Here is a 26,671-nt window from a genome sequence, read left to right as displayed (position 1 = left end):
TACATACCTTGCCTGCTCAAGGCATTTTGGACCTGAAAATTGGGTTAGGCTGTTTGCATTCCCCTTCCTTCTCCCTAGAGAAGAGCTTACCTGTAGCCTAATAATAGGAAATGGAAATCTCAATTTAGCATCATCATGAGTTAGGATCGGGTGGCCACTGCAGTGAATTAGCAGAACAGTTCGTTGCAACATTAAAAGCGTGTCAATTCATGAAACAGAACAGGCACCGCAAGTAATTTTGCCTGAGGCAATGATGTCACAGGGGGAATAGCAGAGCTCTACAGAGCAGCAGCAGTGACATCATCTGTCAGAACACACATGGAATTGACAGACTCCCTTTGCTCTGGCAAGGGAACCCGGCAATAACAAGCCTTTCAAATTTCTTTCTGGCAGATTAGCCTAGGCCCTCAGCCAGCCTTTGCCAAGTTAGTGCTCTCCTGATGTTGTTGGCCCACATTTATCATCAGCCCTCGTCTTGCTTTAATTTATTGTATGTAAGCTGCTCCAGGAGCCTTCTTGGTTGAAGAGCTGGGTACAAAGGCTCTTTTTAAACTAAATAATAAATAAATATAAATATGCAAACTTCCCAAAGCATAGCACAAGGCTGCACACAGGCCTGTTTTTCAAGAAGCATATTTTTCAAGAAGGAGTTCTGCAGACTGCAAATCTTTGCAGTGGAACAGAACAAATGCTTGCAACTCAGCTTCAGTGAAATTTTCACTGCCCCACCATCGGTTTCTGATTTGGAATGAAACATGAGCGATGCTGCTTTGGAATCAGGGGCCACAAATATTCTTGGGCCTGCCATAAGAAGATTGTGAAATAAGATGAAAGGTGAGATCTGCGGGCATGTGCAGAGTGCCTTTCGCAAATTGCTCAACCCACCAGGTCAGATCAGAGCCTATGATTCCAAGGCCAGCTGGCTGCTGCCCCATGTGGTGAGTTGTATCACTGCGGCTTCTTAGTGAAGAACCCCACCCCTCCAGATTGACTCCGCCCAGGCTAGTGGTTGGCTCCACCCACAGAAGTTTGAAAGATTAAATGTGGGTTTCCTGTCATCAGTGAAGCTTTGCTTGGGTAACGTGACCCAACGTGTGTTGTGTTTCTAGTTTTACTGGTTGGTCCAGACTCTCGGCTCGTTCTCAGTCCTGCCTTTTGGTGTGTGCTCTGATTCTGATTGCTCTTTGGTGCTCAGTGCTGGTTCCCAGCTCCTTACTTGCTGCAAGCTGGTGCTCATGGCCTCCCCTTTGTACACCCAATGGCCTCTCTAAAGGTAAAGGGACCCCTGACCATTAGGTCCAGTCATGACCGACTCTGGGTTCACAAGCAATGGGAGCTCACCCCATCGTGGGGAATCGAACTGCCGACCTTCTGATTGGCAAGTCCTAGGCTCTGTGGTTTAACCCACAGCGCCACCAATGGCCTCTCTAGGGTGGCTAAATAGGAAGGATCTGGTATCTACTGACTGAGATGCACCAATGGTCTGACTTGGCATCAGGCAGATTCCTCCACTTCTATTTAAATCAGCCCATTGTTCAGAACCATGAGGAGTGGAATCTTAACATATATTTTTGCAAAATCGTGTAGCTCAATAGCAGAGCTCCTGCTTTGCATGCAGAAGGTCCCAGCTTCGATCCCCAGTGGCATCTGGGAGAGACTTCCTCTCTGAAACCCCGGAGAGCCCTTGCTGCCAGTCAGTGTAGGCAATACTGAGCTAGATGGACCCAAGAGTCTGAGTGTAAGGGGGCGCCACCAGCAGTTGTGTTTGGGAATTTGTTGAACCATTCCCAGTATAAGCAGAAAACCAAAGGAGTTTGTCCACATTGGCTGCAAAGGCACAATCACGAGTGCTAAAACCTTCCATTTCAAAATGGTGGATCTGTTCAGTGCTTTTCTTCTAGAAAAAATGGTTCTGGCACTGCAAACCCTTGGGCACCCCCAGGGAAAAAAGCACTGGATCTGTTGTTAAAGCTGAGTCAGAGAAAGAGCAAATATATTTAAAAGAAAATATAATTACATGTTGTTCTGATAACAATCTTGTCATCGCTTCCCTGGAAAATGCTGGATGGGGTAACAAGGGTCACAGAGAGCCATGCAGCATTAGTGACCAATTTGCAATGATGAAGAGGCCATCATTAAAACGATGTTGCTAGATCTCTGTGATCTGTGCCATGCAGAGGCTGCCTAACCTTTAATTTGAAAGGTTGTGGAGTGGCACCTGACAACCCTTGTCGGTTCATCAATGAAAATAAGGATGTTCTTGTGCTCTTAATACAGCTGCCTCCAAAGTTAATAACAAAGTGACTAAAACTATTTGTGGTTTTGATTGCAGGCAAGGGGCATAAGAAGAGCCTGTTGGGTCAGGTCAGTTGCATATCTAGTCCAACATTCATTCATTCATTCATTTATTGAATCTATATTCTGCCCTATACCCAGAGGTCTCAGGGCGGCTCACAGAACATCCTGTTCTCACAGTGGCCAACCAGATGCCTCTTCTGGGAAACCCACAAGCAGGACCCTGAGCACAAGAGCCCTCTCTCCTCCTGTGGCTTCCAGCAACTGGGACAGTGGTACCTCGGGTTACATACGCTTCAGGTTACAGACGCTTCAGGTTACAGACTCCGCTAACCCAGAAATAGTACCTCGGGTTAAGAACTTTGCTTCAGGATGAGAACAGAAATCGTGCAGTGGCGGCGCAGCGGCAGCAGGAGGCCCCATTAGCTAAAGTGGTGCTTCAGGTTAAGAACAGTTTCAGGCTAAGAACGGACCTCCGGAACAAATTAAGTACTTGACCTCAGGTGCCACTGTATTCAGAAGCATTGCTTCCTGCAGCTGTAGAGGAGGCAGAGCATAGCCATCACGACTCGTAGCCATCAATAGAGCTCTCCTCCAGGAATTTGACTAATGCACCTTTAAAGTCAACCAAGTTGGTGGCCATCGCTGCCTCCTGTGGGAGAGTTCTGCAGTCTAATTCTGTGATGCATGAAGGAATTAATTTTTTCTGTCCCGAATCTCCTAACCTTCAGCTTCATTGGATTTCCACAAGTTCTAGAGTTGGGCGAGAAGAAGAAAACATTCTCTCTGCTCACTTTCTCCATGCCTTGCATAATTTTATAAACTTCTATCATGTCACTTTTTACTCACTTTTCCCCTGAACTAAAAAGTCCCAATTGCTGCAACCTTTCCGCATCACAAGGGAGTCATTCTCTCTCCCTGATCCTTTTGGTTGCCCTTTTCTGAACCATTCTTCATGTCTTCAATATCCATTTTTGAGGTGAGGTGACTAGAACCCAAGTCAGACCACCAACCTCTTTTGCTCAGTAATGTTTGCACTGCCTGGCAGTGGCTCTCAAGCGTTGGGGGCTGGAAGCTTTCCCCAGTCCTATCTGCTGTCCAACCAACAGCAGGAAGCAGAACGGTGCTGCTGGTAACATTGCAGCCTGTTGTAAAAGGATGTTGTGCACCCACAGCCAAGGGTTGTGGAGGTCACATTTCTCCAAATGATTCTATCAATGCCCCGCATCTGCTCCATCCCTCAGGAAGGTGCATCACATCAAGAGATAAAATTCCTTGGTGGTCAACAAGCTGCTAATAAGCAAAACTCTTCAAGGATGAGATTACTATCTTGCCTTGTTGTTCTGCTGGTATGTCAGCTGAAACATGAGCGTGGTTAGCAATGCATCAGAGATGCGGTCATAGGACCTGGCCAAGGAGAAAAGCAGGAGCTCTCTTGGCAACAAGGAAAGCTCTCATTTTAATTTAATTTTCTGTTTGTGCAGGAGGAAATGGAGGGTGCTCATCACCTCTGCTCTGCCCCGTCACATGGGGCAATGCAAACGAGTGCTGTGATGTCACTGCATTTTCCCCAGTCCACTTCCAACAGCTGCTAGGGGCATAAGAAGAGCCAGCTGGATCAGGCCAATGGCCCTTCTAGTTCTGCATCCTGTTCTCATGGGGGCCAAGCAGATGTATCAATGCGAAACCTGTAAGCAGTGCCTGAGTGCAATTGCATGTGATTAACCAGCAATTATTGAGAGGCATCTTCTGCCTCCCACAAAGGACCTAGAACAGGCATCCCCAAACTTGGCCCTCCAGCTGTTTTGGGACTACAATTCCCATCATCCCTGGTCCTGTTAGCTAGGGATGATGGGAGTTGTGGTCCCAAAATAGCTGGAGGGCCAAGTTTGGGGGTGCCTGATATAGAACATAAGAGGACCCATGCCCACCAACATTTCTCCAATGAAAATAGGGACGTCCTCTTCCATAATAACAATTATAATTATTATTTCATACCCATCTGACTGAATTGCCCCAGACACTCTGGGCAGCTTCTAACATATATAAAAACATAATAAAACATTAAACATTAAAAAAAACTTCAGATGTCTTCTAAAGGTTGTATAGTTACGCATCTTCTTGGCTCAGGGATCACTTAACTCCATGCCCCCCAACATTTCTGCAAGGAAAACAGAGACGTCCTAGGGAAAAGCGGGATGTTCTGGGATCAAATCAGAAACTGGGGCGGCTTCTGTAAATCCAGGACTGTTGCTGGAAAATAGGGATAGTTGGAGGGCCTGGGAACCTGAGTGCTGGATCAAGGCCAAAGACCCAACTGGTCCAGCATCCTGTTCTCACAGTGGCTGACCAGATGCCTCTGCTGGGAAACCCATGAGCAGGACCTGAGCACAAGAGCTCTCTCCCCTCCTTGGTTTCCAGCAAGTGGCAGTAAAGGTAAAGGGACCCCTGACCATTAGGTCCAGTCGTGACCGACTCTGGGGTTGCGGCGCTCATCTCGCTTTATTGGCCAAGGGAGCCGGCGTACAGCTTCTGGGTCATGTGGCCAGCATGACTAAGCCACTTCTGGCGAACCAGAGCAGGGCACGGAAATGCTGTTTACCTTCCCGCCAGAGCGGTACCTATTTATCTACTTGCACTTTGACGTGCTTTTGAACTGCTAGGTTGGCAGGAGCAGGGACCGAGCAACGGGAGCTCACCCCGTTGCGGGGATTCGAACCGCCAACCTTCTGATCGGCAAATCCTGGGCTCTGTGGTTTAACCCACAGCACCACCCGCGTCCCTTCCAGCAAGTGGTACTCTGAAGCATTTCTGCCTCTGACTATAGCAGAGCATAGCCATTGTGGCTAGCAGCCATTAATAGCCCTCTCCTCCATGAATGGTAATGGGAGACAATTACACTGGTGACTCATTGACATCACACCAGGTGTTTCACAAAATAGCTGGGAGGGGGAACAGGGATGGGAGGAAAAATGACTGGGCTGTTGCTTTTATGGGTGGCCATGCACTGGCTGTGAAACACAGTGGCGTAGTGTGGGGGGTGCAGGGGGGCCCGGCCACACCGGGCGCAACATCTGGGGGTTAGGGTTAGGGGGCGCAAATCCATGGGTTAGGGGGTGCAAATCCACGGGTTAGGGGGCGCAAATTACTTGCCTTGCCCCGGGTGCTGACAACCCACGCTACGCCACTGGTGAAACATGCCCTTCTGCTGTGAGCCACAAGGCTCTTCAGGCATCAAAACTTGCATAAATGATGTAAAGCGTGCAAAACAGGAAACGGCCTTAGTCAGACTACTGGCCCGTCTAGCTCAGTGTTGTCTTCTCTGACTGGCAGCATCTCTCCAGGAGTTCAAGGAGGGGTCTCTCCCAGTTGAAAATGGAGATGGCAGGGACCACAGCTGTCAATCTTCCCTTTTTTTGCGGGAAATTCCCTTATTCCAGCACCATTTCCCACTGCTTCCCGCTGCTATCCCGGATTGTTAGATATCCCGTAGACTGTCCCTGGGACAGGTGAGGCTGCTAATCCCTTATTTTCAAATCTGAAAGTTGACAGCTATGGCAGGGACATCTTCTGGAGGCAGTAAAGTGATGTAACATGATTTCACACAGCTGGTCAAGGGGTGACGGACTTGGAAGAAGACCTTGGGGTCATGGTGATGGCTCAACGAAGATATTGACCCTGTGCGGGTCAGATTTTGAAAACGCAAATTCCCTGCTAGGGATCATTAGTAAAGGAATGGAAAATAAAACTGCTGATCGCACAGTGCTGTTATACTAAACTTTGGTGCAACCATGTTTGGAATACTGCATACCGTCAGTGCTTTTTTCAGCTAGAGCACACAGGAGCATAATTCCGGTGCCTCTCAGGTGGGTGCCACTGCGGGCCAGTGCTCCCCCCCTTCACCTGCTTCTTGCCTTTGTGTATTTCTGAGAAGCCCAAAATGAATATTTCAAGTCAAAATGGAAGCTGGCCGGTGTGTGCAAGTCTATACTGTGGTACCTCTGGTTACGTACTTAATTCGTTCCAGAGGTCTGTTCTTAACCTGAAGCACCACTTTAGCTAATGGGGCCTCCCGCTGCTGCCGCACTGCCGGAGCACGATTTCTGTTCTCATCCTAAAGCAAAGTTCTTAACCCGAGGTACTATTTCTGGGTTAGCGGAGTCTGTAATCTGAAGCGTATGTAACCCGAGGTACCACTGTACTATGACTCCACCTAGCTCCTAGCCGCGATTGGTCAAGCTACAGGGCAGGGCCAATTCGCATTTCCTCTTCTTCAATCCGTCTCCCATGTAGTGGCAGAGGCTTTCAGCTTTCCAGCCAGGCCTCTACTATTGCACACACGTGCATTTGGACGAGGGCTCTTCTAAGCTGCCCCAGCCATCTGCCTCAATCTAAGAGAACAAGGGAGGTAGGGGCACATTTATTTGACCTGCACCCCAATCAGGGGTGATCCCCAAACCTGCTAGGGAGGTAGCTAGTTTTTAGCACCACTGGCGGTGAACGCAGCTGTTGTCAAACCGGAATTTGTTCAGGGCTGCCCCGAATCACCAGGCAACTAATGATGATGATGATGATAATAATAATAATAATTTTATTATTTATACCCCACCCATCTGGCTGTGTTGCCCCAGCCACTCTGGGTGGCTTCCAGCACATATAAAAACATAATCAAACATCAGACATTAAAAGCTTCCCAATACAGGGCTGCCTTCGGATGTATTCTAAAAGGAGTACAGGAAACTGACTTGGACGGGCCATTGGTCCAATCCAGAAAGGTCTTCTTACGCTCTTATGATCAGCCCTGCTAGCTTGTGCGAATGCTAGATACATCCTTTTGTCCCACAGGAGCTGCAGGTGCCCACCCTGCTTGCTTTGCCAACTGACCCACTTGGAAGAGGTTCTCATGCCTTGATTTAGAACCTTTGAAGCATCTCTGTTGGTCCAAGTTATGGGTTCAAATTCCGATGAGATCTATTAGCCTAAATTAAAGGCTTAGTTATCCAACTAATGTGGCATGCGTATGTTCTTGGAATGAATACAGGAAATCCTGGATAGGCAGAGAAGCTTGGGAAATCAGCAGAAGCTGATAATGGTATCGAACTGGAGGCGTAATCCATCTGCATATCAACTCAATCTACAGATCAAGCCATGTCAGGGAGAGGCCAGAGTTCAGTTTACCAGGCAGCCAGTCCCTCATTCAATCCCTGGTATCAGCTAAAAGCAGGGGGTGTCTATGGGTGTTATGGTGCCTGTGAAGGCATTTAGTGGTGCCCCTGGGTAGGTACCCCAGACTCTAAGCTTTCTGTAAACAGTAAGTCAGTAGCCCTCCTAGAAAGATAGTTATGGGGCAAAATGTACAGGTACCTTTTAAGTTACAGATAGGTAGCCGTGTTGGTCTGCCATAGTCAAAACAAACAAACAAAAAAATTTCCTTCCAGTAGCACCTTAAAGACCAACTAAGTTAGTTCTTGGTATGAGCTTTCGTGTGCATGCACACTTCTTCAGATTCTGTATCTGAAGAAGTGTGCATGCACACGAAAGCTCATACCAAGAACTAACTTAGTTGGTCTTTAAGGTGCTACTGGAAGGAAATTTTTTGTTTTTGTTTTGAGGTACCTTTTAAGTTATTCCTCCCAAACAAGAGTGGTGTGGCTACCTCGTATATTTTTCCTGGTACTGAGAAATGCTCTCTGTTGTTATTAGAAAGCAGCAGCATCACAACAGTGTGTGTGTGTGTGTGTGTGTGTGTGTTCTCCATAACCAAGACGAGCAGGACATAGCTACTTCCTATGGTCAACATGAGGTCACTGGAGTGGTTATCTCTCTAACACCATGCTCCCCATGGCAGCCATTTTGTGTTATGCCATGCCCCCTCCCTGGCAGCCATTTTGTGACGTGCGTCCCCAGCACACTCTCAACATTTGAAATGTGCCCACTAGTCCAAAAATGGTTGGAGACCCCTGGTTAATATATCTCAGTTTCAAAGCAGGTGATGAAGAAAGGCTGTTTTCTTCCTGTGGGACTGGTGTCAGTCTCAGAGTGGGAAATCCTGAACCAGGTGGATGAGCAAGCAGACTTGTGAGGCTGCTCTGCATGCTGTCATTGTAAGTGTAAACAGGGGGCACATTTGCCAGCACCAACGGGTCAAGCTGATTCAAGCCAGTCAGTCAAGCCACACATACAACAAGGGAGGAAGCAGAAGCTTTTATGATACACTGATACACCATGAGATGAGGGGAGAAACTTATCAGTGATTCATTAGGATAGTGGCCATACTCTGGGACTGAAAGAATTTGCTCCCAATGTTCCTTGCCCTTCTCCCCTGTCAATTTCAGTGTAGGATATTCACCAGACATCCCCTGAATATTTGGATATTTCCTGAATAGCCACAATACTATATTGAAAGCCCCTGAATATTTGTGCATTTCCCAAATAATCACGAAACATTTGACGCTGGTCTTTGGCATCCAATGATACTGGACGTATCTGAATATGTGGATATTTCTTGACTAGTCTGACATCAAAATACGCTGAAATTGACAACCTGAGATTTCCTTGTCACTGACTCTTGACAGTTGTCAATACCTCCGAAAATCAAGTTTTTGGTTATCTTTAGGGTTAAAGGTAAAGGTAAAGGGACTCCTGACCATTAGGTCCAGTTGTGACCGACTCTGGGGTTGCGGTGCTCATCTCGCTTTATTGGCTGAGGGAGCCGGCGTACAGCTTCCGGGTCATGTGGCCAGCATGACTAAGCTGCTTCTGGAGAACCAGAGGAGCGCATGGAAATGCCGTTTACCTTCCCGCCGGAGCGGTACCCGCCGGAGCGGCACTTTGATGTGCTTTCGAACTGCTAGGTTGGCAGGAGCAGGACCAAGTAACAGGAGCTCACCCCGTCACGGGGATTCGAACCGCCAACCTTTTGATCAGCAAGTCCTAGGCTCTGTGGTTTAACCCACAGCGCCCGTTCACAAATTCTATTTCAGATTTGGAAAAAAAACCTGACACCCAATGTTTGAACAACAGGCTAAAACGTTGCTGCATTTGGCTTGGTTGCATAGATATCATTTCACATTTAGTACATGCAACGGATAGTGAAACATTATGCTTACCATATAGTCCAGCTTTGTGGCCTCACTGCTGGAACTTTCCAAAGTCGAGACTCTGTAGCTTGTCATCAACTGAAGTAAAAAAATGGATTTTGTGGTGGAAGTTGTTCCTTTCATGGCTGTGGTCAGCTGCTGTAGAGGTGGCAGACTGGTGAATTGGGTTAGCTGTGGTGAAGATGGCATGGCTGAGGAGATCTGAGGAAATCTCAGCTTTGTGGAAGCAGCTAACCACAGCAGAGAAGCTGAGGTTGCAGTTTTGGTTAGGTGCCGTGGCATCGGCTGCACAGTTGCAATTGGAAGAGTTACAAACTTCTGTTTTGTGGCTGAACTTAGCTGGGTAGGAGAAGGCCACTTGGTGGCTGGGGTTATTGGTTGTCCAGAAGACTCCTCCATTGCTAAGGGGCTATGTTGAGGCATCACCGGCTTCACATCTGAAGTTAGCTGGTGAGGAGATTCCAGTTTTGTAGTTGTGGTTGGTGGAGGCAATGGTTCTGCAGCCAAGGTAAGCTGCTGTGAAGGCATCCATTGTATGTGCAGGTCCAGCTGAGTGGACCTCAGTTTCGTGCTTAAGGCGGGCTGCTGTGGCGAACTACTTTGCGTCACTGAAATTAATGGCGGCAATGAAGTCTCTGGATTGGAATTTTCAGTGGTTGATGGAGAAGAACCCATCTTGCTCTGAGATGAGGCCTGAGGTGACACCAACTTCAGGGGTACTGTGGGCTGCTGAGAAATGATCTCATTCATGGTTGAGGTGTGAGGAACAGTCCTGAGAAACGCAAGGCCTTTTGTAGGTGTGGTTGAATTCCTCAATAGCTCTGCCTTACTCCCACTGTTTGCTAATGTAAGATCGGAGAACTCTGTTGGGGTGGGGACATGTCCACATTATTAACCGAACCAGTTTAGGCTCCCTCCCTTCCCAGTTATGGAAAGGCAGCATACAAGTAAATCAATGTTACACTCTAATTCAAAGCAGGCACAGATAAAGGAAAGGGCCTTACCTAGAAAACAGCGCAGGAGAGTGAAGACAGTCGCTACCAGCAACAAGAGGAGGAATCCGCTGAGGACTTCCACGAAGCAAATGCAGCAGCGTTGCACCTTCCTCTTGCGCTGCGGAAAGAGGATCCAGAAATAGCCATTTGACTCTGGCACGTAATAACTGCCTGCGCTGGATCAGATCAAGGGTCCATCTGTTCCGGCACACTGCCTCCAATAGGGGACAGAAACCAAAACAAAGGAGAGAAGGCACATTCTAGTTTATCAAGGCCCTTCTTAAAATGTAGTGTGGAGAACGGGACTTCAACTGATCCCGATGATGATGATGATGATTATTATTATTTCATGGATCACCTTCTAAACCACTGTCTCAAGGCAATTTACATATAATTAAACACACATGCACATACCCAAAACCAAATGCATTTAAAACAAGACTAAAGTCATAGTGTATGGTTAGAGTGTCAGAATGGGGCCTGGGAGATCAAGGTTCAAATCTCAACTTGGCCATTAAGCTCACCGGGTGACCTTGGGCCTGTCACCATCTCTCAGCCTAACCTCCTTCACAGGGTTGTTGTGAGTCTAAAATGGTGAGGGGACATACCCACACACTGAAGTTACCTTTTGGTAATGGAACTGCACCATTCTGACGTCTTGCAGAGTAGTCACGTTGCTGACAGAGGTAAACCCACCTGAAATGCAGTAAATAGATATGTACCCAGTCTTAAAACATTAAGTCTTGGTGGCAAATTTTGTTGGGTGGCTTTGGATGCACAGGGAAGTATTAGAGGCCCTTGGAGTATTACTCAAATCATTAAAACGTTTGCAATCTCAAAGTAGTTTGAGCTAAACAGCCCTTGGAGGGTAACCAGAGGGGTCAGAATGGGACCCGAGAAAGCCCAGGGTTCAAATCCCCACTTGGCCATGAACCTAGGGGCCAGTCACTGCCTCTCAGCCAAATCTTCCTCACAAGGTTGTTGTGGGGATTAAATTATAGAATCATAGAATTGTAGAGCTGGAAGGGATCCCAGGGTCATCTAATTCAAGCCCCTGCAATGCAGGAATGCTGAGGGGGAGAACCATATATACCACCTTGAGCTCCTTGGAGAAAATAGGTGTGCTATAAATGGAATGAATGAATGAATCATTTGTACATGAACCAGAACACAGGAACCCTTAAAAATCCACAATTCCCAGCTAGAGTTCCCAGAAAGGGAAGGGAAATGTACCAGAAGCATCCATGAGGGAAACAACCTCACCAAGATGCATCTATTAGTGAAAATAGTATAAAAATAATTGCATTATATTAGGAACTTGGGGCAATATCTGCTGGCAAGGTCTCCATTGACCTTCATTCCAAGGAAAATGAACTCTGGGAAACCACTTGGAATCCCTGGGGTCTCTCAATGCTGGAAGATTAAGGTTTTGCATAACAATATAGTTAAACCAGACAAAAGGAAGGAAGGACTGGGAAGTTTGGGGAGCAGTTGTTGCCTTGGAACAGGAATGAAAGAAGCACAGTGTACATTTAGGGCAGGCATAGGCAAATTTGGCCCTCCAGATGTTTGGGACTACAATTCCCTTCATCCCTGACCACTGGTCCTGTTAGCTAGGGATGATGGGAGTTGTAGTACCAAAACATCTGGAGGGCTGAGTTTGCCTATGCCTGATTTAGGGTGTGTTCACGCTGTCTCTTTAGAGCACGGCGAAGTTGCATCTGCGCAGCTTCATTAGTGCCAGATTGGTTTCTATCTATGTAAACATAGGGTTGGGGAGGGGTTCGATGTCTTTGCCCTGTGCAAAGGCTTCAGGACTCCCGTCAGTGTGCTGGGTTTGAGAAACCAGGCATCAAACAGCAGCAAAAGAAAGGAAATCCTTCTTCACCCAGCAAGTAGTTAAACTCTGGAACTCCCTCCCGCAAAATGACTTTAAAAATGCAGGCTATTAAGAGTACACTTCACACAATGGTCTATGGGTGTTTGCTTCTGATTTCTTCTTGCTTTTCACTAGTTTTTAACATTTTGTGATGTTATTCTTTTATATTGTTGTAAACTGCTGTGATAAACAGTATATTTATGATACAGCAGTACATAAATATTTTCAGGGCATTTTTTCTGGGGGTACGCAGGGGTACGTATACCCCTAAACATTTTGCAAATCTTTGTACTTTTATCCATTTACTGTATTTATTTTCCCCGATTTGTACTATAAAACGGTGGTTTTCTTGAGTAAAAATGAGAGTGCACCTAAACATTTTTTAAAGGAGAAAAAGCACTGAATATTTTTATGAATGAATGAATAGGATTGGACCAAATTCATGGAGAAGGCTATCGATGGAGATGAGCCTTGGTGGTTGTGCTCTGCCTTCACGGTCAGAAGCAGCAGTGCTTTTGAATCCCAGTTGCCAGAAGCCACAGAAGAGGAGAGGCTCTTGCAGACCCTCCAAGTGTCCCTATTTTCCTTTTTTCATTGGATAAATGTTGAATGGTATGGAGTTATCCGGCTCCCCCAAGCCATCTGAAGGCAATCCTGTAGCTTGAAAATAGGCACGTCCTACCATACCCACCTGGGACGCGAGTGGCGCTGTGGGTAAAACCTCAGTGCCTAGGACTTGCCGATCGCATGGTCGGCGGTTCGAATCCCCGCGGCGTGGTGCGCTCCTGTTGCTCAGTCCCAGCGCCTGCCAACCTAGCAGTTCGAAAGCACCCCCGGGTGCAAGTAGATAAATAGGGACCACTTACTAGCGGGAAGGTAAACGGCGTTTCCGTGTGCTGCACTGGCTCGCCAGATGCAGCTTGTCACGCTGGCCACGTGACCCGGAAGTGTCTGCGGACAGCGCTGGCTCCCGGCCTATAGAGTGAGATGAGCGCACAACCCTAGAGTCTGTCAAGACTGGCCCGTACGGGCAGGGGTACCTTTACCTTTACCTTTACCTTTACCATACCCACCAACGTTTCTCTAATGAAAATAGGGACATCCTAACTGATGGTGACAGCAGCCACGAAATTAAAAGACGCCTGCTTCTTGGGAGAAAAGCAATGACAAACCTAGACAGCATCTTAAAAAGTAGAGACATCACCTTGCCAACAAAGGTACGTATAGTTAAAGCTATGGTTTTCCCAGTAGTGATGTATGGAAGTGAGAGCTGGACCATAAAGAAGGCTGATCACCAAAGAATTGATGCTTTTGAATTATGGTGCTGGAGGAGACTCTTGAGAGTCCCATGGACTGCAAGAAGATCAAACCTCTCCATTCTTAAGGAAATCAGCCCTGAGTGCTCACTGGAAGGACAGATCCTGAAGCTGAGGCTCCAATACTTTGGCCACCTCATGAGAAGAGAAGACTCCCTGGAAAAGACCCTGATGCTGGGAAAGATGGAGGGCACAAGGAGAAGGGGACGACAGAGGACGAGATGGTTGGACAGTGTTCTCGAAGCTACCAGCATGAGTTTGACCAAACTGCGGGAGGCAGTGGATGACAGAAGTGCCTGGCGTGCTCTGGTCCATGGGGTCACAAGAGTCGGACACGACTAAACAACAACAAGGAAAAGTGGGACATTCCGGGATCAGATCAAACGGCTTCTCTAAATCAGGGATGTCCCTGGAAAATAGGGACACTTGAAGGATCTGGGAGTGTGAACATAGCTTTAATCAGGACAGGCAAAATATGATTACAGCCCTGGGCTGGATTGCGTGCTTTGCGTTTTGCTCTGGGGCTTATTGTGCCTGCAGCTTTATAGCTACACGTGCAGAGTTATCGATTAATTCTTAACAATTAGCACCCGATGCAGAGCCTGTTTGCTAATCTTACTTACGCATTTCCTGATACTCAAAGCCATTTCCTGTTTTGTGAGGAACAGATTTTAAATTCTTGAACGGGCCACATATAGAACAGAATAGGCAACCACATATAGAACAGAACAGGCAGCCGCATATAGCTAAGGGGGGCTGCATTAGCTAACCAACTGAAAACATGACTAAATAAGGAAAGGAATGTTCAGAGGGTAAGAGGAAAAACAAGATAAGGTACCAGGCAGAGTAACAGGTACCAAGTATCTAGCAGCACCACATACGTAATAATCACGTGCACACAGGTACCAATGAATGTATAGCACATGAGCTGATCACGCGTTGCACAGGGCTGGGGAGGGGGACTGGGGAGGGGTACGTAGTTGGGGGGGAAGTGAAAGGTATAAATATCGCTGTTTTGCTACTATGTGTCGCAGCCATCTTTGCAGAACTTATCTGCTGGTTGCCCCTGCATGCAGAGCTACTGAATAAATCTCTTTTCTTTGACAAAGAAGTCTCTGGAGTCATTCCTTCCCCTGAGGTCTGAGGGGATCTGAGGGACAGCTGAACAGCCGGACTCTTTTAACTAAGGCTTCATTTGGGGGCTCCTGTCCGGGATATGTCCCCGCCCCTCGCATAAGACCAGGGGCCAGGCTCGACCGGTGAACAGCCAGGAACGGCGTCTGCAACCTCCAGCGCGCACCCTGCCAGTTTGTAGGGGGAGATCGCTGCACCGTCCCTGCGTGGAGACACCTGTGGTCGAGGGAGAAAAGAGAGAGAGGCCGGCCGGAGGGGTGACAGTCCGCAGCGGAACAGGTAAGCCCTGGGGAAGGAAAAGGCAGGGCGTGAGGCCTGATCAGCCTCGACTGGCCGTGGCAGTAAAGTGCCGCCAGTAAAAGGTAAAAGGGTGGTACAAGGGGGAAAGGTTTTGGGTGGTGGGGTATTAGGAGTGAAGGATACTCCAGTGAAAGGATGAATGTGTGAGTGGCCGGGGCTTAGCGTCCCCTTGGCTAAGCGTGTGTAGGGCTGTGAGGTTCTTGGCAGCGCGAGCTCGACCAAGCCACAGCCTGTAGCGAAATTGTGAGTGCTTGTAAAACCCTGTGCAGGAGCGGAGTATCCTATTAGGAGATGGGGTCAGGAGGCAGTAAATGCACCCCCCTGCAATGCTTTCTGGATAACTGGAAAGCGGCCACGAAGGACGATGATTGGGGCTTTAAGCTAAGAAAAGAACGCCTACGAACTTTGTGCGAAGTGGATTGGCCCGCCCACGGGACTAGGTGGCCCTCGGAGGGAACCTTCGATTTGCAGTTAATAAATCCTTTGTGGCGAAATATAGTGAGCATCCACCCAGACCAAATCCCATATATTTCCACTTGGAAAAGGAACACAGAGAATAATCCACCTTGGCTACAGAATTGCCGAACGTCCTTGGGGCGTGGTGCCCAAGAGGCTCGGGTCTGTGCAGTAAAAGAAAAGCCTGTACCCCCAGTCCTCCCAGAGCCAGAAGAGGAAGAAGGAGGGATCTTGAAGCCCCCTCCCCCGTATGCCCCGCCAACGGCGCCGCCACCACCAGGTGCGCCGCTGCCGGATCCGCAACTACCAGAGGAGGCAGGGGCGGGAGGAGGGGCAGGAGGGACCCCTGCAAAGCAAGACACCTCAGATGATGAGAAGGATAGTGAGGAAGACGAGGTTCATTTTAGGGAAAGACTTAAAAAACGGAATAAGGCAGGGAAGAGGTGGTCAGAGCAAGATGAACTGAAGGTAAAGAGAGATGTTGAGCCGTGGAAAAGCGAGGTGGATGTATCCCCACATTTGCTGGACGTGGCAATGTATACGCCAAAACAGACAAAGAAATTGCAAAGGTGTTGGTTAGAAGCATGGGATAGAGCGAAGCTGCATGAGGCAGCTCAGAAACAAAAGGAAAAAGCAAGCACAATAGCCCCTTTGCGCCGAGTTTATGACCCACCAGGACCCCCGGGGCAAGATGGGACGATACCACCTCGGACATATACCGTCCAGCATGTCCCTTTTACTAGTTCTGATGTGTGTAATTGGCGCAACCAGAATCCCTCTTTTGAGGAAAACCCAGCAAAAATTATAAAGTTGTTTGAGGGGATTTTTCAAACGTATAACCCCACTTATGATGATGTGCAGTACCTCTTAAACTCTTTGCTGACTACGGAGGAGGTCCGAAGAGTTCATACAGAAGCCAGGGCACATTTGCGGGCCCAAAATGTAAATGAAGATCTTGCCTATCCCCTTCAAACCCCTAATTGGGACTACCAGGAAATAAATGGTCAAAACACCCTGAATACTTACCGTCAGTATGTTCTGATTGGGATGAGGAGGGCCTCCCGAAAACCCATTAACTTAGTGAAGGTCAGGGAGGTGGTTCAGAAACCTGAGGAACCCCCGGGAGCCTTTTTGGAACGACTAAAGGAGGCGTACAGGCAATACACCCCCCTAGACCCAGATGAAGGAGCAAATGCTCCCATCATAAAAGCAGCCTTTGTGGGCCAGGCGGCACACGATATTAGAAAAAAAGTTCAAAAACACGAGGGGTTCATGGGGAACACCCTAGAATGGATGTTGGAAATAGCGCAGACTACCTATAACCAGAGAGATGAGGAGGCCCAGAAGCAAAAGGAAAAATACCAAGCTAAGAAATTGATGGCACTTCAGGCAGGGGCCACAGGGGGAGGCGCCCGGGGAGGAGGGCGCGCCCGACTCGGCAGAAACCAGTGCGCTATTTGCAAGCAGGATGGGCATTGGAAGAGAGAATGCCCCCAAGCAAATTCCAAAGGGAGGGGCCAAGGAAGAGGAAACCTAATGAATCCAGCAGCTGAATCTTGGGTGCCGGGAAGGGGAAGAGGTCGTGGACAGGGACCGCCCTGGTACCCCCCCACTCCAGGAGGACCTGCTGGAGCCATGAGTCTCCAAGAGGACCAGTATTAGGACAGACCGGGCCCAACTGACTTAGGTTCCCATGAGCCCACGGTCAAAATGAAAACAGGGAACCAGACTTTTTCTTTCTTGGTGGACACAGGAGCTGCCCATTCGGTTTTACCTACAGCTATATCCAAACCAACCCAACAAGCAATCACCATTGTAGGGGCCACGGGCGAACCGCAAAAGGCACCATTCCTGCAACCTGTCTGCTGCAAGCTGGGAGGACATACAGTCCTGCACAAGTTCCTTTATATCCCTGAATGCCCCATTCCATTATTGGGCCGGGACATGTTAGCTAAATTGCAAGCTCAGATCACCTTTACCCCAAGTGGAGAAGTAACTATGAACACGGGTGTAAAGGGTGAATTGTCTTTAGAAGTACCCCTTAGGGAGCATTGGAGGCTGATGGTGTTACAAAAAGAGGAGGGGCAGATCCCTGAGGTGATTTTACGGGAAGCAGACCCCCGTGTATGGGCTGAGGACAACCCACCAGGCATGGCCAAAAACATCCCACCCATTATCGTAAAGACCAAGCCCTTTGCCAACCCTGTGGCAGTAAACCAGTACCCCATCCCACGAGCGGCAGCAGAAGGAGTGTGGGTTCATTTGGAACGATTGTTGAAACATGGAATTTTAAGACCTTGTCAATCCCAGTGGAATACGCCCCTACTGCCAGTAAAAAAGGAAGGGGGAGGGTTTAGACCGGTTCAAGACCTTAGAATGGTAAACCAGGCCGTGGAGACCCTCCACCCGAATGTGCCAAACCCATATACTTTGCTCAGCCTTATACCACCCACTGCACGGTATTTTACTGTACTGGACTTGAAGGATGCGTTCTTTTGCTGCCGCCTAGCGGAAGAGAGCCAACCCTTGTTTGCCTTTCAGTGGACTGACCCGGGAACTGGCACTAAAGTACAATATACCTGGACCAGACTTCCCCAAGGTTTTAAGAACTCACCTACCCTTTTTGGGGTAGCTTTGGCATCTGATTTGGCAAGCTTCCCTACTGACCCCACTAGGGCTCTTCTACAGTATGTAGATGACCTTTTACTGATTTCTCCTGATAAGGACACGTGTCTCAGGGCAACTATAGAGCTGTTAAATCACTTGGCAGAAGCTGGATACCGTGTCTCAAAGAAAAAGGCCCAAATTTGTCAGCCTACGGTCAGGTATTTGGGGTTTGACATATCTCACCAGCAGCGTAAGCTAAGGGATGAAAGGAAGCAGGCCATAATCCAAATACCTGAACCTAAGAACCGCCGGGAACTTCGCGGATTCCTGGGATCTGCAGGGTTTTGTAGAATATGGATTCCCAATTATAGTGGTATAGCGCGCCCCCTGCATGAATCCACGAGAGGAACAGAGAAAGATCTATTTGTGTGGGGACCTGAGCAACAACAAGCCTTCCAGGATCTTAAAGCTGCATTACAACAAGCCCCAGCACTTGGCATCCCCAACCCAGAAAAGCCGTTTACCTTGTATACAGATGAGGATCGGGGGGTGGCCAAGGGAGTGTTGTGCCAAAGACTGGGAAGTTGGCAGCAGCCTGTTGCTTATTTATCAGAACAATTGACCCCGACGGAACAGGGCTTGCCCCCTTGCATGAGGGCAGTAGTGGCTGTGGCTACCCTGCTGGAAAAAGCAGACAAGTTTACCTTTGGACAAGAGACTACTTGTGTGACGCCACATGCGGTTCCGGCCCTGCTTGATATGAAAGGCACTTATTTTCTGTCTCAAGCGAAGATGAGGAAGTGCCAGGTGTTGCTACTGCACCCACGCTTGAAGTTTCAGGTTACAGCAGCCCTCAACCCAGCGACCTTATTACCGGTTGGAGAAGATGAGGAGCCGACCCACGATTGTGTAGAAGTCATGGACGAAGTGTATTCCAGCAGACCTGACTTGAAGGATGAGGCTAACCCACATTGGCCCACCTGGTTTGTGGATGGAAGTAGCTTTGTGGAAAATGGCCAGCGGAAAGCTGGGTATGCAGTGGTAGCCTTGGAAGACCAGGTTATTGAGGCGAAGCCCCTTCCGCCCGGTACTTCAGCGCAGCTTGCAGAGATCACGGCACTCACTAGAGCTTTGTGCCTGGCAAAAGGACAGAAGATTAATATATATACGGACTCCAAATACGCCTTCCTGACTCTGCATGCCCATGGAGCACTATGGAAAGAGCGAGGCCTACTCACTTCCAAGGGAAACCAGGTAGCCCATCCCCAGGCACTCTTGGACCTTTTGGATGCCGTTTGGGAGCCAGAAGCAGTGGCAGTAGTACATTGTTATGGGCACAAGACTGGACCGGGTGCAGCAGCTAGAGGAAACCGTTTGGCTGACCGGATAGCAAAGGAAGCAGCCCGGACCCCATTTCCAGCACCTTTTATTGGCGCTCTAGTGCCAGAGAAGATTCTGGACAACTCATCAAAACCAAGGTATTCTGCACGTGAGGAAGCTACTGCATCAGCCGAGGAATTCAGGCTTTCTGAAGAAGGATGGTACCTTACACCTGATGATCGAATATGGATTCCAGCCTCTTTATCTCGCCAGATCATTCAGCGATATCATGAGTCCACACACACAGGACCAGATGCTATCGCCCAGCAGCTGGGAAAATGCTTTTATATGGCTAACTTATACCAACTAGCGGCACAAGTGTCAAGAGGATGCACTTTGTGTCAGGCGAACAACCCTAGGACTGGGCCTTTGGTGCCCCCAGGCACCCAACACGCAGGGAGTGCCCCTATGGAGGACCTTGTAGTAGACTTTACTGAGCTACCCCGTTGCGGATTTTACCGCTACTTGCTAGTGGCAGTGTGCACCTACACAGGGTGGGTGGAGGCATGGCCAACTAAGACTGAGCGGTCTACCGAAGTGACTCGATGCCTCCTGAAAGAAATCATACCCCGTTACGGGCTACCTAGAACAATTGGCTCAGACAATGGACCAGCATTTGTACATTCAGTATTACAAGAACTGGCAAAAGCCTTACACATTGGTTGGAAATTACACACAGCTTATAGGCCCCAGAGTTCTGGGAAGGTTGAAAGAATGAATAGGACATTGAAAAACCAATTAGCAAAGCTCACTCAGGAGACGGGTTCCAATTGGGTGTCTATGTTGCCATTGGCCCTACTCCGGGTACGGAGTCTACCCCTGAAGCGCACCCATTTGTCCCCTTTTGAGGTAATGTTTGGGAGACCGGTCCCTTACGTTAGGATGATAACACCATACGCGAGCAGAGATGTCCAGTTAGACAATTATGTGCAATCACTCTCCCGAGTTTTCCTCTGTCTCAACAGGTGGACCCAGGCTCGCACGCCTTGTGTTTTAATCGAGTCTCTGCATCAATTCGAGCCAGGTGACGAAGTGTGGATCAAGGACTGGGCCCAGACACCCCTGCAACCGTGCTGGAGAGGCCCACATACTGTATTGATATCCACACCCACTGCTGTTAAAGTCGCTGGCATCACTCCATGGGTCCACCACACTCGTGTTAAGAAGGTCGTGTCAAACTGGACAGCTACCCCGAATCCTGACGATCCCTTGAGGCTGACCATCTCCAGGAAGGCACCTGACAACCGCTCTGCTGATACCACTCCGGAGGCTGGTATCTCTTCGCACGGCTGAAGCAGTGGATAGGAGGAGCGCCCGCTGGCAGCGCTCCCAACGTACCCGAGACAAATACTGCTATAGTTTGGGACTACTCCCCTAATTTTAAATAATGTTCAATTTCTGGGATAGTTGGCCCTGGTGGGTGGGTGCCTTAGTAGTTACCCTCATTCTTTGGATGCTATTCTATTTTTGCTGGCATGAGCGCCATCGCTTCTGGGGACGAAAGAAGCCCACTTCCCTCCCCTTTCTTCTAGCACTCTTGGCCTTAGTTGGCCTAGGGTGTGGGAAACCTACCCCAGCATCCCCTCCAACTAATGTATGGGAATCCTTTGCACAAACCCTTAACGTGTCATCTTTTTGCCTAACACAGCAGGTTTCCATCGGCGACCTTTTGGGGTCTTGTTTGATCCCTGTATGCCATGATCTTGGTGACATTAATAATGATACATGGTTCTATTCATCCCTGCCCCAAAATGACTCCCTCCAGGGTCTCGGATATCCCGGATACCACAATTGGGGTAGGCAGTATCAACGCCGTCCGCCTTTGGCTATTGATCTGCTGACCCCTTACGTGGCTTCTTTTAATACTACCTGTGCCAGGATGGTGAATTGTACAAAATCTAACTGCATAAGGCTCGGCCGAGACAATTTTAACTGCTCTAAGTATGTGAATATTTCCTATGTGTACAAATACACTGAGTTGCCAGGGGGTTGGTTTTGGTCCTGCCCCGGGTACACATTTAATTACATTCCTGCAAACATAAGCCATGGAACACCATGTTGTCTGAGCCGTCTCTCAATGATTTTACCAGAGAAGCACCACTTCTTTAACCATACACCACGGACTAGGCGCTCTGTGGAATTAACCAATGACTGTGATGATTCTGTTGCTCTTCCCAGCAAAGCTGAATATGTTTCTTTAGCAGTTTCCCTTGTAGGAGTCCCTGGATTGGCAACCCGAAATAGCAGAAATATAAATGGGTTAGCTTGCTCTGCTGCAAAAGCTCTCAATTCTACGTCACAGGCCCTTCACCTGTTGACTAAGGAGCAAAGTGAATTAAGACATGGGCTCCTACAGAACCGTGCAGCCATCGATTATTTACTTATGCTCCATCATTATGGCTGTGAGCAGATGGAGGGGATGTGCTGTTTCAATTTGACTGATAATTCCAAGGCGATAGAGCAGCAGGTATCCCACTTGCAAAATTTGACTCACCACATGAAAATGGACACTGGAGCAGATCTATGGAGTTGGTTGTACTCCTGGCTGCCGGACGGCAGTTGGCTTCGACACCTTGTGGTCCTGGTGGCTGGCCCTCTTTTAATTTCGTTACTAATTTTGCTGCTGCTTTGCTTCTGTATACCTTGCTTAATGCAATGCTTGCAAAACATGATACGCCGTGTAACATCTCATTTGCTAGGCCCGAAGGTTGTAGCTGTCATGCGTGGCTACCATGAGCTATCGGTGGATGCGCTCAATAGCGATCCACAAAAAGAGGAGGGAGTGTGAGGAACAGATTTTAAATTCTTGAACGGGCCACATATAGAACAGAATAGGCAACCACATATAGAACAGAACAGGCAGCCGCATATAGCTAAGGGGGGCTGCATTAGCTAACCAACTGAAAACATGACTAAATAAGGAAAGGAATGTTCAGAGGGTAAGAGGAAAAACAAGATAAGGTACCAGGCAGAGTAACAGGTACCAAGTATCTAGCAGCACCACATACGTAATAATCACGTGCACACAGGTACCAATGAATGTATAGCACATGAGCTGATCACGCGTTGCACAGGGCTGGGGAGGGGGACTGGGGAGGGGTACGTAGTTGGGGGGGAAGTGAAAGGTATAAATATCGCTGTTTTGCTACTATGTGTCGCAGCCATCTTTGCAGAACTTATCTGCTGGTTGCCCCTGCATGCAGAGCTACTGAATAAATCTCTTTTCTTTGACAAAGAAGTCTCTGGAGTCATTCCTTCCCCTGAGGTCTGAGGGGATCTGAGGGACAGCTGAACAGCCGGACTCTTTTAACTAAGGCTTCAGTTTGTCGGCCAAGGTTGCCAGGTCTCATGATGCCCATATTCATTTAATTAATTTAGCAAATATTTAATTTAATTTACAATCTAAATGAAACATTTCATTTAATTCAATATTTAATCTATCTACAGAGCCCACGTTTGTAAAAAAAATAATACAGCAACATGAAAAACAACTTTAACTTCCCCCCTTTTCCCTTTCTCTTCTCTTTCTCTTTTAAATTACAGTATTTCCTCACTCTCTTTCTCTTCCCTTTTCCCCTTTATCCCCGCTCTTGCTCTCTGTCTCTCTATTTCTCTTTCTTTTCTTTCTTCTCTTTTTGGTTTGTGTTTTTATTTAGATTAACACTTTAGTTTTGATCGAAAAGATATTTGATAATGATATTTGTATTCCTTTCTCCAAATTATAATAAAAATTATTTTTACAAATCACAATGTTACCAAAAAAATAAAAATAAAAATACAAGCAACAATAAATAGTAGATGGCTAAAAAAAAGGTCACAGAATCATAGAGTTGGAAGGGACTCCAAGAGACATCTAGTTGAACAACCTGCAATGCAGAAATCTGAATTAAAGCATCCCTGACAGATGGCCATCCGACCTCTGCTTAAAAACCTTGGGAGGTGGGGAGGCAAGTCTGAAACTGGAAGGGCGGACACTGCAGAAATCAGCCCCTCCAAACATTTAAAAAACACACTCCCTACTAGGGACAAATCCCAGTGATTTATCACAGGTAGGTTCCAGGAAATCAGAAGTGCCCTTGTTAAGCAGAGACCCCTGGAGCAAATGTCTTACCTTCCAGACCAGGTTGGGAGGTGCAGCAGTCACCAAAGATCTATTGAATGTCCTGCAAGATGAAGTGGTAAAATTGCTGCTTGGTCCGTTGAGAACAACAGCCCCCCTCAGCTGGAAAAACTCCCCAGGATAATGGTTCAGAAGGTCCCTGCTTTGAATGAGATACCAATCAGCAACTGGCAGCCCCACTGGCAGCTCAGTGTATTGTTGCAAATGCACCTGTGCTTTCAGCTCCATTATTCACCTGGGAACAGGTGCATCCCAAGGTTGAGTAAATAATAACACAATAACGGGTCAGTGTACACACTGGCAAGGAAGCACCCAAACTGAGGGGCCACCTGTGCTATACATTTAAGACGGTATCATACCACTTGAAATGGTCATGGCTTCTTACCTCGACTCCTGGAAACTGTAATTTGATGGGGGGCACCCTGGGTGGGAAGTGGGGAAATGTTGGTCTGCCAGGATGAGAGAAAAAAGGAAAGATCCCAGATGTGTCAAGCTATGTGTGGCAGAGCAACTGCAATCGCTCTCTAAGGCTTCTTGGATAGAAAGTTGTAATAAATTGCTTCAAAAATTATGTTTTGATCCACTGACATTCCTGTCATCTAATGTGCATTCTAGCTGAAGGTTTATTTTCAGGATCTATTGGCTAAATGGGATACGGAAACAGTGATAGTATCTAGATTCTCCACAACCTATCCTGTCAGAAAGAACAAGTTTGGAACTGAGAAAGATCTATGCCAGTGAAATATCCAGACAATGAAAAGCAACTTCCTGGAAGGGCGATATAAAAACATTCCCAAAGAACATGCCTGTGCAGCTGTGGATGTCAGCCAATTGAGGACCCCATTCATTGTATGTTGTACTGTAAGCTATATGAAATTCTGAGGGCGAAATATTTAAAGAAACCCCCTTCAGTGACATTGATAAAATCAATTACCTGCTGTCTAGCTCGAACAAGCCGTTTATGTTCAGGGAAGTTTTTAATGGCTGATGTTTTATTGTGTTTTTAATTTTATTGGAAGCCACCCAGAGTGGCAGAGGAAACCCAGTCAGATAGGCGGCATATTCCTAAAATAATAACAGCAGCAGCAGCAGGCAGCAACACAGCGCAGTTTGCGCTAAAAGCCTCTCAACTCAGGAAAGCCCTAGAGTCTTGCGCCCTGAGTTTTCTTCCTTTTTCCGCCATTTGTATCGATCTGCCAAGTGTTTTAAAAATATTTTAATCATATGGTTTAAACCCCCAATTAGCCATGTATGCCACGAGTCCCATGGGGACTTCGAAATCTGGGCACAGCTCCCATTGGCTAATTACAGTGCCGTGTTTCCTCTGCCTTCTTACGATTGCAGCATAGCCTATATTTCATTGAGTAACCTTCTCTGGAAGGGTGGTGCACTTTTCAAGGATGCACTTGCAAGTACACAAGCATCAACAACTTAATTCGTTAAAGGAGGACTGTATTTTGAATAGAGCAAGAGCGAAAGGCACAACTGACCCCTCTTACTTGCCCCTGAAATGCTAAGGTCTCTTTGACCTCCCACTTTGGAAGGAGCCTACTAGAAACATAGAATCATAGAATTGTAGAGTTGGAAGGGACCACTATCTTTTGCGCAACTCTCTCACAAACATCTCACCTCTTCATGGGTGGAAGCAGTCAAAGTCTTGCCGTCCTCCTCCCTTGGAGCTCAGGGTTTAAGGAGCCCTTTGCCCAAGTCTCAGAATCAGTGCTGGAGGGTGGTTCTGCCAAAGCCTCTTGATGTCCTCACTTAAAACTAGGGATTTAAGGAGCCCTTTGCCTGGGGTCAGGGACGCGGGTGGTGCTGTGGGTTAAACCACAGAGCCTAGGACTTGCCAATTGGAAGGACGGCGGTTCGAATCCCCCCGACGGGGTGAGCTCCCGTTGCTCGGTCCCTGCTCCTGCCAACCTAGCAGTTTGAAAGCACTTCAAAGTGCAAGTAGATAAATAGGTACCGCTCCAGCGGGAAGGTAAACGGCATTTCTGTGTGCTGCTCTGGTTCACCAGAAGTAGCTTAGTCATGCTGGCCACATGACCCAGAAGCTGTATGCCGGCTCCCTCGGCCAATAAAGCAAGATGAGCGCCGCAACCCCAGAGTTGGCCATGACTGGACCTAATGGTCAGGGGTCCCTTTACCTTTTTTGCCTGGGGTCAGTGGCCAAGGGTGGATTCTTCAAAGCCTCTTGCTGTTCTCCTCATTTGGAGCTAAGGGTTTAGAGAGTCCTTTGTGTCTTTTACAAGTGCCAAATAATAGTCATTCTGCACTTGCAATAAATCAGTGATTCAGGGCAGTGGCAGCTACACTTTGGAACTCCTTACTCATTGATGTTAGGCAGGCACCTAATTTGTTCCAGATATTTTGCTCCAGAATGCCTATGCAGGCATGTAATTTTAGCCTGCAGCCTCAATCCATTATTTTAGTGTTTTATAATTACTGGTTTTATTTCATATTATAATTTTTTAAAAAAGTCACTTGTTTTTTTCCTGTATTTTTGATGAGCATCTTAGGATGTCTAAAATATAGGTCTGGTAATACATATGTACATTTTGTTAAATGTTGAGAGAGAAAGAGAGAGAGACACCGAATGACCAAACAAGAGGCTGTTGCCTAAATATACAGATCAACGCTTGTGGGAAAGTGGCCAAAGCGAGTAATAGGTGCATCCTTGATACTTCAGGCAATGCAGGGGAAGGAGACGGAAAGCTCCTCAAAGCAAGATAGGCTCGCTGGGGCTTTTATGTGGTGTCAGCTGCCACATCTGGTAAGCTTGGAGTAGGTTATGTCTAGCCTTGGCACAAAATCCTATGCTTGGATGGATGCAACAGACTTTCGGTCCCTCTGAGTTTTATGTTCCTACAAATAGTTCATCACATTTAATAGTGGTTAGGTTAAACCACTGAGCCTAGGGCTTGCCGATCAGAAGGTCGCGGTTCAGTCAGCAAATATAATGTTATGTCCAACATCTTGTGCCCATTTAATCATAGTAGATTTAACCATTTCATCCTGAGTATTCCTGAGCTCCCATTGCTCTGTTTCAGCTCCTGCCAACCTAGCAGTTCGAAAGCACGTCGAAGTGC

At 47.6% G+C, this 26,671-nt stretch overlaps 1 protein-coding gene across 1 annotated transcript in view; it reads right to left on the bottom strand.

Moving 5' to 3' along the window:
- LOC310750048 (uncharacterized protein) overlaps positions 1–26,671 on the bottom strand; it is a 51,932-nt gene that overhangs the window by 18,868 nt on the left and 6,393 nt on the right. The window contains exons 2-5 of the mRNA XM_083587658.1: positions 23,574–23,625; positions 11,016–11,086; positions 10,400–10,508; positions 9,405–10,258 (exon numbers count right to left, since the gene is read on the bottom strand). Coding sequence (XP_083443784.1) covers positions 9,405–10,258; positions 10,400–10,508; positions 11,016–11,039 — 987 coding nt within the window. The 5' untranslated portion in view covers positions 11,040–11,086; positions 23,574–23,625. The remainder of the gene's footprint in view (positions 1–9,404; positions 10,259–10,399; positions 10,509–11,015; positions 11,087–23,573; positions 23,626–26,671) is intronic.

The sequence above is a fragment of the Podarcis filfolensis genome (assembly GCF_964270895.1).
Source record: "Podarcis filfolensis genome assembly, chromosome: 15".
NCBI lineage: Eukaryota > Metazoa > Chordata > Lepidosauria > Squamata > Lacertidae > Podarcis > Podarcis filfolensis.
This window is presented reverse-complemented; position numbering and strand designations above follow the sequence as displayed.